Genomic DNA, 15021 nt, shown 5'->3' with positions numbered 1-15021 from the left:
ATGCTAGAATGTCAAGAGCTTCAATCTGGAATGAGAATATATACTCCTTATTGGATGAGATTTTTTGGTGAAGTCAAGGATTGTCACTGGGATGGGCACCACGTGCAGACAGACAAGAACAGATTGAAAAATTGTAAGCACTTCAAATAACAACTGAACTTAAAGAGATGCACGACACATGAGACGATGAGTGGCGGAGTTCCACCCCAAGAGAACACTCGTCCCAAACATTGGCGCCCCTTTCGACATTTGTTTATATTGCTTGAACTCTGTACAATGTTGGTACTTGCGCTTTTCACTCAACTTGGAAGAGTGCTAGAGAATGAGCCCTTTGCACATATTTAAAGGCTCTTGGCCATGGAAAGCAGCTGCATGAAAAAGCTTCAAACACAAAACCTTTTCCAGAAAGTAGTTGCATGAAAAGCTTCAAACACAAAACCTTGTCCAAAAAGCTAGCGTTGGAAAACTGCCCAACGCAAATCACGAAAATCCGTTCACTTGCCACATCAGCAACTGTCAGGGAGAAACGCTGAAGTCTGAACAGTTTGGCATGTCAATAACCAACGCAAGATTTGGGCGTTAGTACATCTGCCACATCATCAGCTCTATTTGTGTGTGCATGTGTGTGGGTCCTTCTTTATCTATAGTACCTTGGACCTTATCAGAAGGGGTCTCGTAAGTTGGTGTGAATTCTCGTTAAAAATAGGCCACTCGGCAAGACTTTGCAAGTTCGTAAAACTTCTTTTGCTTCTGTTCCTTCTATTGCTTCTCCTTAGGGTTTAGGTCTCTCGATCGAGATCTATAGGTTGGCTTCGTTCTTTAGTGGCTTGACACGGCTGCAGTTTGTGACAACGACCCATGATATCAAGAGCTTCAATCTGGAATGAGAATATGTTAGTACCTAGTTTACACCCACTATTGGGCACTGACGACGTTAGTGGGGATGTCGTGGTATTTAGTCAATACTATGCATGATGGAGCTGATGGTTATGTTGTCTTGTGGGTGACTACCATGGGTCTATGCCTTGCACTTTCTTTTAAGGACGAATCTGGGCTTATCCTGGATTCATCTAGGTATATTTTTTAGTCGTATAGCGGACATGCAGACTTCACATTCTGAAGTTTTCGTCCGAGTTACGACCAGTTGATATCGTACTAATTCTTTCCATGTTTTGTGGTGCGTATGCCCTATCAACTACCTCATTTTTGTGCTAATCTTTCCGATTTAATGCTTGCTTTAGTGCTAGGCTTCATTATGGTTGAGTCTGCCCTTGATCTTCGGAGTGATGACAGAAACTCAGTACGTTGAACTTTGTGTTGATGTATGCTCATGTGTGTGTGCGCGTGTGGTGTGTGTTGTGTTTGGGAGCATATGTTAGTACCTAGTTCTACACCCACTATTGGGCACTGATGACGTTAGTGGGGATGTCGTGGTATTTAGTCAATCTATGCATGATGGAGCTGATGGTTATATTGTCTTGTGGGTGACTACCATGGGTCTATACCTTGCACTTTCCTTTAAGGGTGAATCTGGGCTTATCTTGGATTCATCTAGGTATATTGATTGTCCCTTGAAATGACCCTCGGAATGACCCTCGAAATTTTTTGAACTAACTTGAGTTGTTTTAGAGATATGCTGTAATTGCGGATGGTTACTTTCTTTCAACAAGGGGGATGTTACAAATTGTTAACGTGTCAAGCCACTGAAGAACGGAGCCAACCTGCAGATCCCAACGCAAGAGCCTAAACCCTAGCAGCAACAGAAGAAGTTTTACCAACTTGCAAAGTCTTGACGAGAGGCCAATTTTCGAAGAAGTTCTCACTAAGTTATGGGACCCCATCCAATGGGGGCCCACATGACCTAAATAAAGCAAGACACACCTTGCGTAGAAACTGATGGCATGGCAATAGTACGGAGTTTTCGGATTTTGCGTTGATATGATGACGTGGCAGATTGTACGAACGCCCGCATTTTACGTTGATGACATGACAATTATACAGATTTGCGTGAAACCCGTTGCTAGCTCTTGGGCATCAGGTATGGACCAGATGCTTTTAGACTTTATGCTTTTCATGTAAATTTGGAAGGGCCAAGGGCCTTTAAATATGTGCCATGGGCTCAGTCACTGACACGTCTCCGCATGGGAGTGCAGAGGACAGAGTACCGTCTTGTATTGAGTTTAAGCAATACAAAGAAATACTGAAAGGGGAGCCAAGGTTTGGGGCTAGTGCTCTCATGGGGTGGAACTCGCCCACTCCCCGTCTCGTGTGACGTGCATCTCTTTCAGTTGAGTGTTATTTGAAGAGCATAAAGTTGTTTAGTCTGTTCTTTTTTGTTGGCACATGCCACATGGTGCCTGTCCCGTTACACTACCTACCCACTGTGACCCATAGTTGCTCGAAATAGGTCTTAGACGGCGAAACATTATTGGATTTTAGACACGTGCTTTAGAACAGTTCATTCTTGTAGAGGTCTTTGATTAGGCAAAATTATGTGGCTTTTGACACTGCCCATTTTGATTTCCGCTGTGTAGTGACCCAACCAGGCCCCCCCCTTCCCCCCTCCCCCCCCCAAACCTTCCCAAAAAAAAAACTACCACCCTTCCACAGCCTTGGCAACACACACGCGCGCGCACACACACACATACAGGATTTCCGATTCAAGCTGAATTTTAGAAATTCTGAGCCAGAGCTTAGGGTAGATGCTAGAATTTCAGGGTGATGGCTTAGAAAATTTGCAGATTGTGGCGGCTTCAAGTTGTATATATTGGTTAATGAGCATTGTTGAGTATTTTGAGACACCTCTCTATGGTATACTATTTAGTCTACTTATTTATATTCCCTTTTCCCGTTTTGTCCCTTGCGTTTCTCCGGTTTTCCAACTGTTTCCGTTTCCTCATTTCCAAAACTAGTGGCGACTATGTTTTGGTCATCCTCTCTCCCATCCTTCATCCTCTTGTCCATTGGTCACCTCGTAGTGAGTCTTTTTGATGTTCCCAATGCTTCTCAATTATGCCCCATACCTTCTTGGGTGGGTTTCCTCTTCGTAGTAGTTTGGAGGTGTGTGTCTCTCAGAGGCTTTGGTGGATACCCTCTCTTCCTCTTTCTTCTCACAGTAGTTTCCAAGGCACTTTTTACTCTCACTAGGAGGGGTTTTTTCTCGTTGCGTTTTTTCAAATTTTTTATGTTTTGGCTATTGGCCTTTTTAATTGCCTATCATTGCTTCAAGGAAAAGAAGAGTTGCAAGTAATCCTCTATTTCTTGGAGCATTGCATCCTTGGGGTAGGCACCATTTTGGGTGCTCCAAGGGCGGTTAAGTATGAGAATGTCTGCTATGCTTTTCTTCAAGAGAGCTTTTGAGAGAGAAAAATGAAATGTTCTATTAAATTCAAATGGTCAAAATGACCTATGAGACCAAAAGCTTACATCCATGTGTGACTCTGGTATAGTGTTTGGGTAATATAAAAATAAAAATAAAAGTAAATGGAGGTATGTAAGTCTAACCTACATTATCAACATCCTCATCACATAATACATCAGCTCAAAGCATATGCGGAGGGGTTCAATCATATGTGGGCTATTGAGGTGCACAATGGAGAAAGTATACAATGGTGATCATCCCATGAACTCTCTCATGGGTCTTTGCAGTATGGCCTCAATGTCCTCCATGGTCGGCTCTTTTTTTTTTGGGGGGGGGGGGGAGATGTCGCTCGATTTTTCTCTGTAGCCATGCGCGGGGGCACACACACACACACACACTTTTTTTTTTTTTGTAAATTTGTTTTGATTAATTTACCTGTGGGAAACCTCAAGGCGAGGAAAACCCACCAAAAAGATCATATACAAAGGGAAGAACACTGAAGTGCTCTGCGATACAAAAGCACTAAAAGCAAACATAGAAGAGCTGCAAGGTTTCCAAGGATATGTCCGCAATGTCAAAGGCAAAATGAAACGATTGCCTTAGCGAAAACTTGAACGATGGAAAAGGATCTGCATCATGCTGGTGAAAGATGCGGAGATTGCGGCGGTGCCATAAGGACCATAGCGACCAAAATCTGACCCATGCGAAGAAATGGTTCCTTCATAATTTCCTACCTGCAGTAGTAGGTAATCTGTTCGAGAATTACCGGATACCAGATCAATAGTTGACCTTCCGGCTAGTTAAGCAAACCAATTTATCTCAAGAAACAATGTTTCAATTTGATCCTGCTCTCATAAATACTCGAGAGTGAGTAGTCCCGGTTAGACATAACCATACCTCGTGCAAAAGAGCAAACAAGCACAATGCACTTTATGATTTCCGCAAAGATGTAACTTTGATTGAAAACGTGCCCTCTCACTTAAAGTTCGAGGGTCTTCTTTTCAAGGACTAAGGAGTTAGATTGAATTCCCTTACTCCAAACTTTCTATGTTCAATGGTTCCCGTCCCACTACAGGATTAGATTCTATGTACACTGAGGTATACACTTTCAGCTTGTATTGCTGACTCCACCTTCTGCTGCAAAGTATCTTGCAGATGCGTCTACAAAATTCGGCCAAAAGTCCTTCGTTGAATTTCATCTGTCCTTCCTCAGAGAGGGTCAAGAGTGGAGCTACCTTGGCAAGAGTGAACCACTACTTGCTTGGACTTGCTCGTATTTCTATTGGGCAAACCGATCCCAATCTTCTTGGATGCCTTCCTCAAAGCGTAGAGGAAAAAAATTTGTTCAAAAATTCAGCCTTGAATTGAATCTAAATCTTGTTGTGAATTCCTTGCAGAGCTTTGGTATACCACCAAGTACTTGCAATTCCCCTTGAGGTGTTTGGTCACATGCCTCACCTTCGACGCTTCTCAAAAATTGCCGTTTGCAAAGGCAACTTCATACTGTCGAATGAAAGCTACCAAGCGGTAGCTTTCGGGACATCTTCCCTTCCGTCAAAAGTATCAAACTTGACCGGAGGGTTCTGAGGTCTAAAGAACTTCATATCCTTCCCAAAATGACGGGATTTCTTGGCTATGTTTTTGGTTTGATGTTCATGGATATCTTCTGGGTTTTGAAGTATCTTGAGCATTCTGCTCCTCAGATTCTTTAGGTTCTTGAGCATCATGCTCTTGTCACCTTCGTAGAGAATCCCTAGTCTTGTGTCGACTTCTTGCAAAGAGAAAAATTTTCCCAACTCTGCGAGCTTTTTCCTACAGGGCTGAGGGTTCCGCCTGCTTACTTCTCTCTTGGCTTGTCATGGCTTCTTCCCGTATCTTCCCAGAGTCGTCCTCCTTTACAAAGAAAGAGAGGAGACCATGCTCTGATACCACTGTCACAAACGGGAGCGCATAGCAATATAAAATATACTCGAATAAATAATATTTATCATCTTAATATTGAAGCCAGAGGATATAGAGAGAGAAATAGAGTGAGAAGATCGACACAGTACTAGGGACCAGAAGATAGGTTGGTCCACCCCCCTCGTAATAGTATCTTTATTACTGAGGAGAAGTCTATACAAGCACTTGAACCGAACGTATTACCACGTTTGTTCTAGAATAAGACTTGATGGTTCCCGGAAGCCTCAGCTTCCGATTCCTAGGGCAAAACCCTATTCCAAGGAACTTCCGTTCCGTATTTTAAATCCTTGAGAACCAAGGTTCTCTCCTTTGGATCTCACCTTCCAGACTCAGAGCATGACATCCTTGCAACTCTCCTTTCCAACTCTGTTTCCAGAGTCCTCTTCCCGCAAAACGACTCTGCTTTCCCGGACACGAAGTCCTTACTTGGGAATCCCAACTTCCGGATCACAACTTGAGAGACTACCTCTCTCCGATCCATGGATCTACCTCCAAACTCGGGTATGAAACCCTTGGGCTGATCTGCCTCTAGTTCCTCAGAGCGCTTTTCTTCTGCAAAGGCTCATGCCTTCCTCTGCTCCTACTCCCTCGCTAAGAGGAAGTACACGTGCAAATAAATACTCAGAGTTCATAACATGAAAATCTTTCCCTTAAAGTCTCGACGGTCGAAACGCAACTCGGTTCTCGAAAAGCAATTCCCCGAAAGAGATCTCTACATAGAAAATCCTCTCTTCCAATCCTACACACAAAAGAGGTGTGTTCTCGGGTTCCTTATCGTAAATCAGCCCCGTCTATGACGTTTATGGGCTGAAAACACAGAAAAACAGCAACTTGTCGCGATGGAAACACGTTCCATAGGCACTTCTTCGCGAGGGAACTCACGCACTGGGTCTTGGTGACATCGAGTACACTTGGAACAGTCATGGGCATCACCGGCAAACGTGTTCTTTGCGGGTGAACTCTGTAGCAGCTTTACCTTCTTGCAAAAACTGATCCTCCCCTCTGAGTGAGGGCATGTGATGCTTTTATAGCTCCTAGCCACAGGCACTAAAAGCTGCTCGCGTAGAGATTGTGGCCGTTTTTTTTTTTCATTTTTTTTCCGCTTTTGCCAAAAAAAGAGAGAGAGAAAACGCTGGCTGATCTGTTGCCTTATTTATCAGATGGCTGCCCACTTATTAATTGGGCGGTCGGTGTATTTTAGAAATAGTCTGAATCTACCCAAAAACTCAATAAAACCTTATAAGTTAAAAAACAATGCTTTCACAGCACTTCCCAGGCGTCCTTGGATGCAATCACATGCACAATTGCAATGTAGACATAAACTTCCTCACAGGAAAGCATCTGCTTTTTCGAAAAGTCCCGCTTTCTAAAAAAGCATCTGTTTTTCCTCAAAGTTTCCTCTGAACCCATCTTCATTCAAGTGCTTGCTTTTCCTTGTGCACAATTCTAACACAGTTCGGAATTTCCTCCTGACTATGGATATTCCCTTTCCGATGCACCCGTCACCCATCTTGTGACGCATCAAGAATACCGATCACCTAGTCCTTTCCTACCGAACTTACGGTACAATCTCCTTCACGATGCTATGTCACCCATCGTATGACGCATCAGAGATGTCCGTTCCCGGATGGTCAGATACTTCTTTCCAATGCTCCCTGTCATCCATCCGATGTGACGCATGAGAAGTATCCGTTTTTGGTGGCCTTACAGATATTCCCGTTCTGAGTGCTCCCGTCATTACTTTGAACGACGCACTAGGAATACTCTGTACTCGGATGTCTCCAGTGAGAAAAACCCTCACTTAAAATTCCAATAATTCATTTAGAATTATTTTTCCTAGTGTTCCAAGTGAGAAAACCCTCTCACTTATAAATCCAATAATTCATTTAGAATTATTTTTATGTCAGATAAAGCCAATTTAGCAAGAGAGAGAGAGAGAGAGAGAGAGAGAGAGAGAGAGAGAGAGAGAGAGAGAGATTTTTCAACGTCGGAGAAGGATCCTATGAGGCCTCGTAGATCTATCCGATGAGTTTGGAACTCGAGACCTATTAGTTCATAGGGAAATGGGAGAACCAATCTACCACGCTCGGCTAATGGCATGGTCATTCTATTTTCCTTTTTAAATCCCCCCCCCCCCCCCCCCCCCCCCCCCCCCCCCCCCCCCCCGCGGTTGCCCCACACACACACACACACACACAAAGAAACACACCCACACACACGCCATCTCAGGTGCGAATGACAACAGAGAAAAGCACAAGGGGAGGGAGAGAGTACATGCCATGCTTGGTACTGATGGCACATAGAGAAAAGCATTAGGGGAGGGAGAGAGTCCATGCCACTATGGGTGGTGATGGCGTGGTAGAGAAAAGCATAAGGGGATATGAATTATCATCATTATACACATTGATGCGCGTAAGTGCTCCACCTTCGTTCACTTAGGTGTCTTGGAACTCGTCGGTGATTCCTCTACCACTCCATTAGACAGCCCATTTTTCTCGTCTCCTTGCCTTCTGTATTTTGGGCAACTCTTGTATCTCAGTTGTGCGGTGTGAGCTCGTCTCTTAAGTATACTACTACAACAGAATGCGCAAGGGAGCCAATGATCCAAAGTTCTGTTAGCTTGTGTCGACCATAATTGTGTACCTTGCACCTTCTCTCAAAGGAGAGTTTGGGCTTTTCTGGACTGATCGTGTTGTTTGAACATCACGGTCTATGATATTCATTCATTTTGAGATTAATATTGCTTTTACTTTTTCTGCGAGGCAGGTTGTTGACATAATTGCGCGAAGGCTAGAGAACGAGCCAAGCTTCCACCGACGAATTGATTTATTTTTTCTTGTGGATTCAATCACACAAGTATCTGTATCTACACAGGGTATGCTATTAGATATTTGTGTAAAGCTAAGTACTGCCACAATCAAACCTTATGTTTCAGCTGTTGTGCAGGTGTTGCCGGAGCTGCTTATCCAGCGGTGGTGCAGGATGTTCTACCTCGTTTGCTGCAGGCTGCTGCTCCTACTGGAAGTGTGGCTCGTGAGAACCGGCGGCAGTGCTTGAAGGTAAGGGGCATTGTCTTAGTGTTAACGGAACTAAGAATTTACAAATAAAGAGCTTTTAAAGCATGGATCATGTAAGTAGAAGAAGGTATTTTTTTGGTTTCTGCGTGGATTTGTTACTGTCAAGCCTATCTTTTCGAAGGGAAAGTAATAGCTTTTGCAAAATGGAAAGGCTATCTAAGAAACAAGGGAGGGAGGAAGGCTGGAGGAGAACGGAGAGGGGGAGAGCGAGAAGGGAGCTTTGTGGCTATTTGAATGTGGATTGCCACTCGTGGAAAAACAAGAGCAGGCACTAACAATGTTAGTTCTTGTTTAGTTGGAGAAAATTCCAACCTCTATAGTCTGGAACATGGTAGACTTGATTTTGTATCTGGGAACGCCTTACCTATTGCCTTGAACTTGCCATTTAGTTAAGAATCCCTGACCTGTAAGCTACTGGTGTTCCCTTACCTGGTTCCTGCCTCTGAGAGGACAAGCAAGGTGTTCATGAAAAAGTTCCATGGGTCATGTCGAGTCAGGAACTGATGATTGCTTTCAGACAGCAAGGGTATTGCTATTATTCTAAGTTGTATTTTAGTCATCCCCTCGCAATTCTTGAATTAGTTTGAGGAGAGCGATAGAATACAAGAATATTGAGATTAGAGCGTTCATGGAAGGCAGAAGGACTTTGTTGATTGTTACTTCGCTCGTATCTAATATGAAATACACTTGTGCTCTTTTTAACAGGTGTTAAAGCTTTGGTCTGCACGTAAAATCATGCCTGACTCTGTGTTGAAGAGCCATGTGAATGAGTTGGAATCCCATAATGACGATAGAACAAGTGGTGTCTCACTTAGGCGGCCTGCCCGCTTTGAACGTGCGGTGGATGATCCAATTAGGGAAATGGAGGGAATGTTTGTAGATGAATATGGAAGGTCAGCATTTATACACAATCTTTTCATTCAGATGCTTAAGCGATGGCTTCTAATAGTTGGAAACTTATTATATTTGCTTCAACAAAGGTTGCTATATGCTAATACTTTATTCTGCTTTTGCTTCGTACATTAATAACAGCAATGCAACATTTGGCTTGACGGGACTCCTCAGCTCTCGTATGTTTGAGGATGATGAGGAGGCCTCTGGAGGGGGCAATCAAGCAGAACCTAAGCTCCAATCCCCTGCTAATGATATGGAAGAATTAGCAGATGAATGCCCCGATTCGTTGAAAAAGCACCGGCATATCCTCGAAGATGTTGAGGGTGAATTAGAAATGGAAGATGCTTCACCAGAGGGGGCTGTGCGTAGCTACAGCTTTTTAGGAGGGTTTCAATCGCCACCTTTACCTTCTGAGCCCCTGCCACCACCTCCGCCTCCTGATTCTCCCCCTCCATCGCCGCCACCGCTGCCCAAGTCTCCTCCACCGCCACCATCTCCTCCTCCTCCTCCTCCCATGTCTCCGCCGCCTCTACCACCACCTGCTTCACCACGATTAAACACATACACCTCACCATTTCTGCATTCCTATGGATCGACTTCATTTACAAGCATACCCGCTTCCCAGCTGTCGCCAATTGTGACACATTCTGGAGTAGGTCCAGGCTATAGCTTGTGTGGAGAACCACAGACTGTTTTATCCTTGGCTGGTGCACATCCCCTGCATGCAATCACAAATGACGAGAATTCATACGATCCACATCAGCAACAGTTTACCTCTCAGAACATCCAACAAACCTCCTCTCCTGGCGGTGCACAGATCTTAAGTGCTGACACTGCTTACGGTTCCCCTTCAAGCTTCATGATGACACAGAGTTCTCAGCCCTTCACTTCTGGTGTGCATACTTCTTACAACACTTCACAAGTCCAGGTATCTCATCACGGAGTTAATTATCCACAAGCAAAGTATTCTCGATTGCCATCTCCGCCGCCTTTACCTCCGAGGCTAATGCGGTATGGAAATTCAAGGGCAATGCACCAGTCCTCACCACCTCCATATGAAAGACACAGAAGCTCAGTACATGCCAGACGGGGGGAATATGAGCAAAGACATGTGAACAATGATCATGAGAGGGGGGATTATGATCACAGACATGTAAACCATGATCATGGGAGGGGACGGTTTGACGATGGATACATGCCTTCCCATTATTCAGGTGAATTTTCTCCCATCCATCTCTGTTGGTTTTTCTCGTATGAAGCTATGTTTGTGAAGCTTTTGCTGATTAGTCTTTTATAATTCGTTGACAGGTCAAGTCACCTCTCAGAATGACAGCTCGTATAATCGAAAGTACTCCTCACACGATTCAAGGCATAGGCCAGGATATGTTCGTGGTCCATCTTCACATTCGTCAGGAATGCCATCACAACCGGCATTAGGGATTCCTGTGAATGCTGGAAGTGCAGAAATGCCAAACGCATTGTATACAGGCCATGCAGCAGGAATGTCTGGAGGCTTGATGCATGGTGTTTCAAGTAAGCATACTAATGGGAAGAGACTGCAAATCTTATACTTTCTTGGAACATTTTTCTAATGCATGCATGTCTCTTGATCATGCAGCAGATCAGTCGAAGGTGGAAGTCCTGGGTAGACAGAGAAGCTCGACCTCAAGGTGGGGGCCAAGCTGAGTCTGTTTGGATAAGCCACCTGCTTAGTTAGACGTTAACATGCAGCTCTCTGAGCCCGGTGAGTATGCAATCGATTTTCTGTTTTGCAGTGAAGAAATTCATGCCTTCGTTGTGATGCATGGTGCGTGTCGGATACAGGAAGAACATATACGAAGACTCTCAAGGTTTTCTAAGGAGATGGAAACCTTTAACCTTGTAAGTTCAGCCTCTGACAGCTGTTAGGGCCTGGTTGGTTTTGGTGGGAGGTGTACATATTGTACTTTGTGTCTACAATTGCGGATGTATACAAATGATTACGCTCATTGGTTGGAGGTCAATACATCTCATTCTTCTTATTCACACTGCTGAGAATGCTGTCTTTTTTTGTGTTGGTCCGTCGTCCTTCACTCCTTTTCTTGTGCGTTGTCCTTGACATCGTGTTAATGGTTGTCCTCCTTGACGTCTGTTATGCTGTGGTTTACCCTCAATATTTTGGTTTGAATTGCTGTGTTGTTGATGGTGTCTGCAATTTATTGCGCTCTTGGGCATCAATCTTTTGGGTCTTCCAAATAAACGAGATGACTAGCCAGCCCCTAATGAGAGAGGATGAAGTTGAATATGTTTTCTTGTTCAAGTGTATATGCAACTTTCCTTATCAAGAAGCATAAAATTTGCCACTGCTCAAATAGAAGATTGGAGTCACGTGATGTGTATCTTCTCCTTATATATTTGTTGAGAAATTAGTCCGTCTGACTGTCAGTGCAATCAAGGTGTTTACACTGTCGGTTTTAGAGAGGGAATTAGGGTGCGTTCTCCATATCTTTCTGATCTGAATTCAGGATAAACATTAAGGAGCCCGCTTTTTCTGAGGAAAATTTGGACAGATCATACTCTTCTGAATGTAAGTTTCTTTTTTCTGCGTGTTGGCTGTCCATATCATAAAACAACTGCTTGCATTGTGCTGCATTTTCTTCAATCTTGAGCTGCATTATGAGGTAGCACCTGTTTTCAAGCTTGCACAAATAAATTACCCATGGTGCTTTTTGTGATTAGTTATTTGGCAGACGACTCTTCTGATTATGAGTGCAAAATCTATTAACGTTATACATTCTGTGCGAAAGCATGGATTTTGTGTAATGTTCGTACTGAGTACAAAGTGATGACCCTAGTGGGGCTGTTGCAGGAGTATAGATCTGATGTTTACATCCTTTTTTTGACCAGTCAGGTGGGCTGTAGTTTTGCAGATGATACGGATGTATTGGACTAGGATTTCAGTTTCATTCTATTGTTTCTCAACGTACTAGTCTCTTCAGTTGCAGGACCTGACAGGCTTTACGTTCTTGTTTTTCTTAAAAACTTGGACCGGTTTGTAACAAAATGGAGTTGAGCAGTCAAGTATTTGAAGGACGTAATGCTCTAGAATTTGGCGAACAAACTCAGCTGTAGGCGAGTTTTTGAATAATATTATTTAGTATTAGTTTCCGAGTTTAAGGAATTACAGGAATAATTTTTTTTCTGCACTGTGGCATTTGCACCTTTAGGAGATGCTTGCCCTTTGAGCTTTGGGGAACTGGGGTCCAGGGATTCAACATTCTGTAAGGGGTGAAGAAGTTACCTTCACAGGTAAGGTTTGTAGTTGCTTCTTCTCCTTCACTAAGAGAGGAGTTTAGCAGAGGGTGGTCCAGCGAAATCATTTAGTAGTAAGCATTTTCCGATCGTTATGGAGCGAACTGCAATGACGGATTGAGTGGCTGAATTGCCGTATCTGATATTGGGGCAACAAATTACTATGCATTTTCTGATTGTTATGGAGCGAACTGCAATCACTGCTTATGAGTGGCTGAATTGGTGTATCTGATAATTGAACAACAAATTTGTTCATAATGTAAGGCATTAGGTTTGAACCTATGAATCTCTCGGTTATTGAAGCGATACAAGTGACAAGGGGCTGAACATATTTTGCTCCAGGAATGGAGGACGCAAGTGGTCTATGGAAAAGGTCTGCCGTGTGTACATCTGTGGTTAGGTCTTGAGGATTTTTTACAAAAGGAACAAATTTCCTATGTAATGTCAAGACTCTCTCCCCCTATTATGTGCTTATATCAGACCAGAAACATGGATGATAAAAATTCAACGGTATTTTCCTTTTTTTATTGAAGTGCTCCACAGGTAGCGTCAGCAGTGCGGAACTAGTTTAAAATCGGAAAGTCTCAATTACTCGAACTTGTATAGTGACAATTGAGGATGAAAACATAGTTACATATTTGGAAATGAAGTTTGTAGAATGTAAAAGCTAAATATGTACCGCTTTATGAGATCCCGAGAACTTGATGCTTGAATTAATTGTCACGCTTGTTGTGCAAATACTCTTCCTAGGAATGGAATAGTTTTGTTGGTGCTTGAAATAATCATTATTAGTCCCACTTTTGTTTGAATTCCTCCTCGATGCTCGTGGATTTTTTTTTTCCTAGCAGGAGAGAAAAAGGACACTCCGAACTCTCTCGATGTTTACATTAAAATTTGAAGGATTTGCTGGTTTTGACTATGAAACTTGTAAATTTAATTAATTTTCTTGAAGGCAAGCTTTAGAATCTTCTGGAGATTTTGCAATTTTAGCTGGTAAAAACTACAAGGAGCAAAGCCTTTTTTCTTTTGTGCATTGTAGGAGGATGGATGGGGAGACTACTATGCACATAAAGAGAGAGGAACGAGCACGCAAAGATGGTGATAGAATCAACGTCATTCAAGTCTTTAACATGGAATTTCCGAAATATTAACGAAGTCTCAAACCATTCTATATCCATTCTTAAATATAGATACCAACCATTCTATATCCATTCTTGAATATAGATAACAAAAATTTTATATCCATATGTCATTCACATCTAATTCTTGTACACGAATGGGGACTGAAATCTGCAAAGCTAATTCCTTGTACTCCTTTTGCAAAACATGTTGTGAGACTTGCTTGCAATTACCATATGTAGAATAATGAACTTGGCTACATCTCTGCATGTTTGCTTGTAGTCAATTCTCAAATTGATTTGGCCTTGTACTTGCTTATGTTGCCATCAAGATGATGTTCCATTGATAGACCACCTTATATTGAAGTGCTTTTTTTGAACCTGTAATTCTTGTTTGCATCAACTTCAGCTAATTTCCTTATGACGTATTTCCATGTCACTCTTTTTAGAAAATCATCAAAGCATATGGGATCTAAAACTTGGATGCTCTTCGCAATGGAAAGCTTTGATGCTACAAATTTCTCTATCTTCTAGATCTTCATGATTGGAATCACTGTTACCTTATCATGTCCTTTTAGCTACGGTGTTACCAGATGACACAGAAGAACTTGGCAAGAGAATGGGCTATATGAGGACTTTTTTCTTGGGTATTTTAAGAAGTCAAGCCTCTTTAGTATCAAGAAAGTAATAAAATGGAAAATTTTAAATTCAAAGGGGAAAAGGTGGACATGTAAGCTGAATTCAAAATGGCCTTAAAGTTTATATCAATCTCCACTCAAATTGGAGATTTTCTATAGAATTTATAAAGGCAACAAATTTTAAAATTCCCACTTCCTTTATTGGGAAGAAGAGCTTACACACCCAACGCATGGGGCACATCTATTTGTCAACAATTTAATCCCTTTGATAATCTCATGGCAAGTTGAGAGGCATGCATTATCTTTGTGATAGGACAATGTATAGGGAGCTCACATCGTGTGTGCCAATAGTGTGTGGATACTAGATGGGTGCCTACAGTGTGTAAACGGAGTACATAGCTAAGGTATAATCATATTGATATCTAAATATAGTGTAGTAAATACGAGATATCCTATCATAGAAACAACAAAAGAGACTAGGATGCTATTATACATAGTTCGGCCTATGATTTTTAACTTGGATATAGGGCAATAGCAAGTACTCTGCTAGGGATAAAGTTTTGAAGGACAAAACCCTTGTTGACAGCTAGGGTGTTCTTTTAGAGGGCCAACGACGAAGAGGAAGGGAAGGGGGGAAGAGAGAGAGAGAGAGAGAGAGAGAGAGAGAGAGAGAGAGAGAG

General features: G+C 42.6%; 1 protein-coding gene across 4 annotated transcripts in view; it reads left to right on the top strand.

The window, feature by feature from the left end:
* Positions 1-11319, top strand: part of LOC147451692 (uncharacterized) — a 54225-nt gene extending 42906 nt beyond the window's left edge. For 2 of the 4 annotated variants that reach the window (XR_015188816.1, XR_015188818.1), the window contains 7 exons: positions 8090-8198; positions 8270-8382; positions 9106-9293; positions 9433-10508; positions 10603-10827; positions 10913-11038; positions 11119-11319. Coding sequence is in view for 1 of the 4 variants with exons in the window: in XM_086517581.1 (XP_086373707.1) it covers positions 8090-8198; positions 8270-8382; positions 9106-9293; positions 9433-10508; positions 10603-10827; positions 10913-10964; positions 11026-11038; positions 11119-11202 (1860 nt within the window). In the remaining 3 variants the exon portion in view is untranslated. The remainder of the gene's footprint in view (positions 1-8089; positions 8199-8269; positions 8383-9105; positions 9294-9432; positions 10509-10602; positions 10828-10912; positions 11039-11118) is intronic. The other 2 variants (XM_086517581.1, XR_015188817.1) reach the window with 2 other exon arrangements.
* Positions 11320-15021: the final 3702 nt, after the last annotated feature.

Source organism: Adiantum capillus-veneris, chromosome 8, assembly GCF_014529385.1.
Source record: "Adiantum capillus-veneris isolate H3 chromosome 8, ASM1452938v2, whole genome shotgun sequence".
Lineage (NCBI taxonomy): Eukaryota > Viridiplantae > Streptophyta > Polypodiopsida > Polypodiales > Pteridaceae > Adiantum > Adiantum capillus-veneris.
The sequence above is the reverse complement of the archived record's forward strand: the minus strand, read 5'-3'. Positions and strand labels throughout refer to the sequence as shown.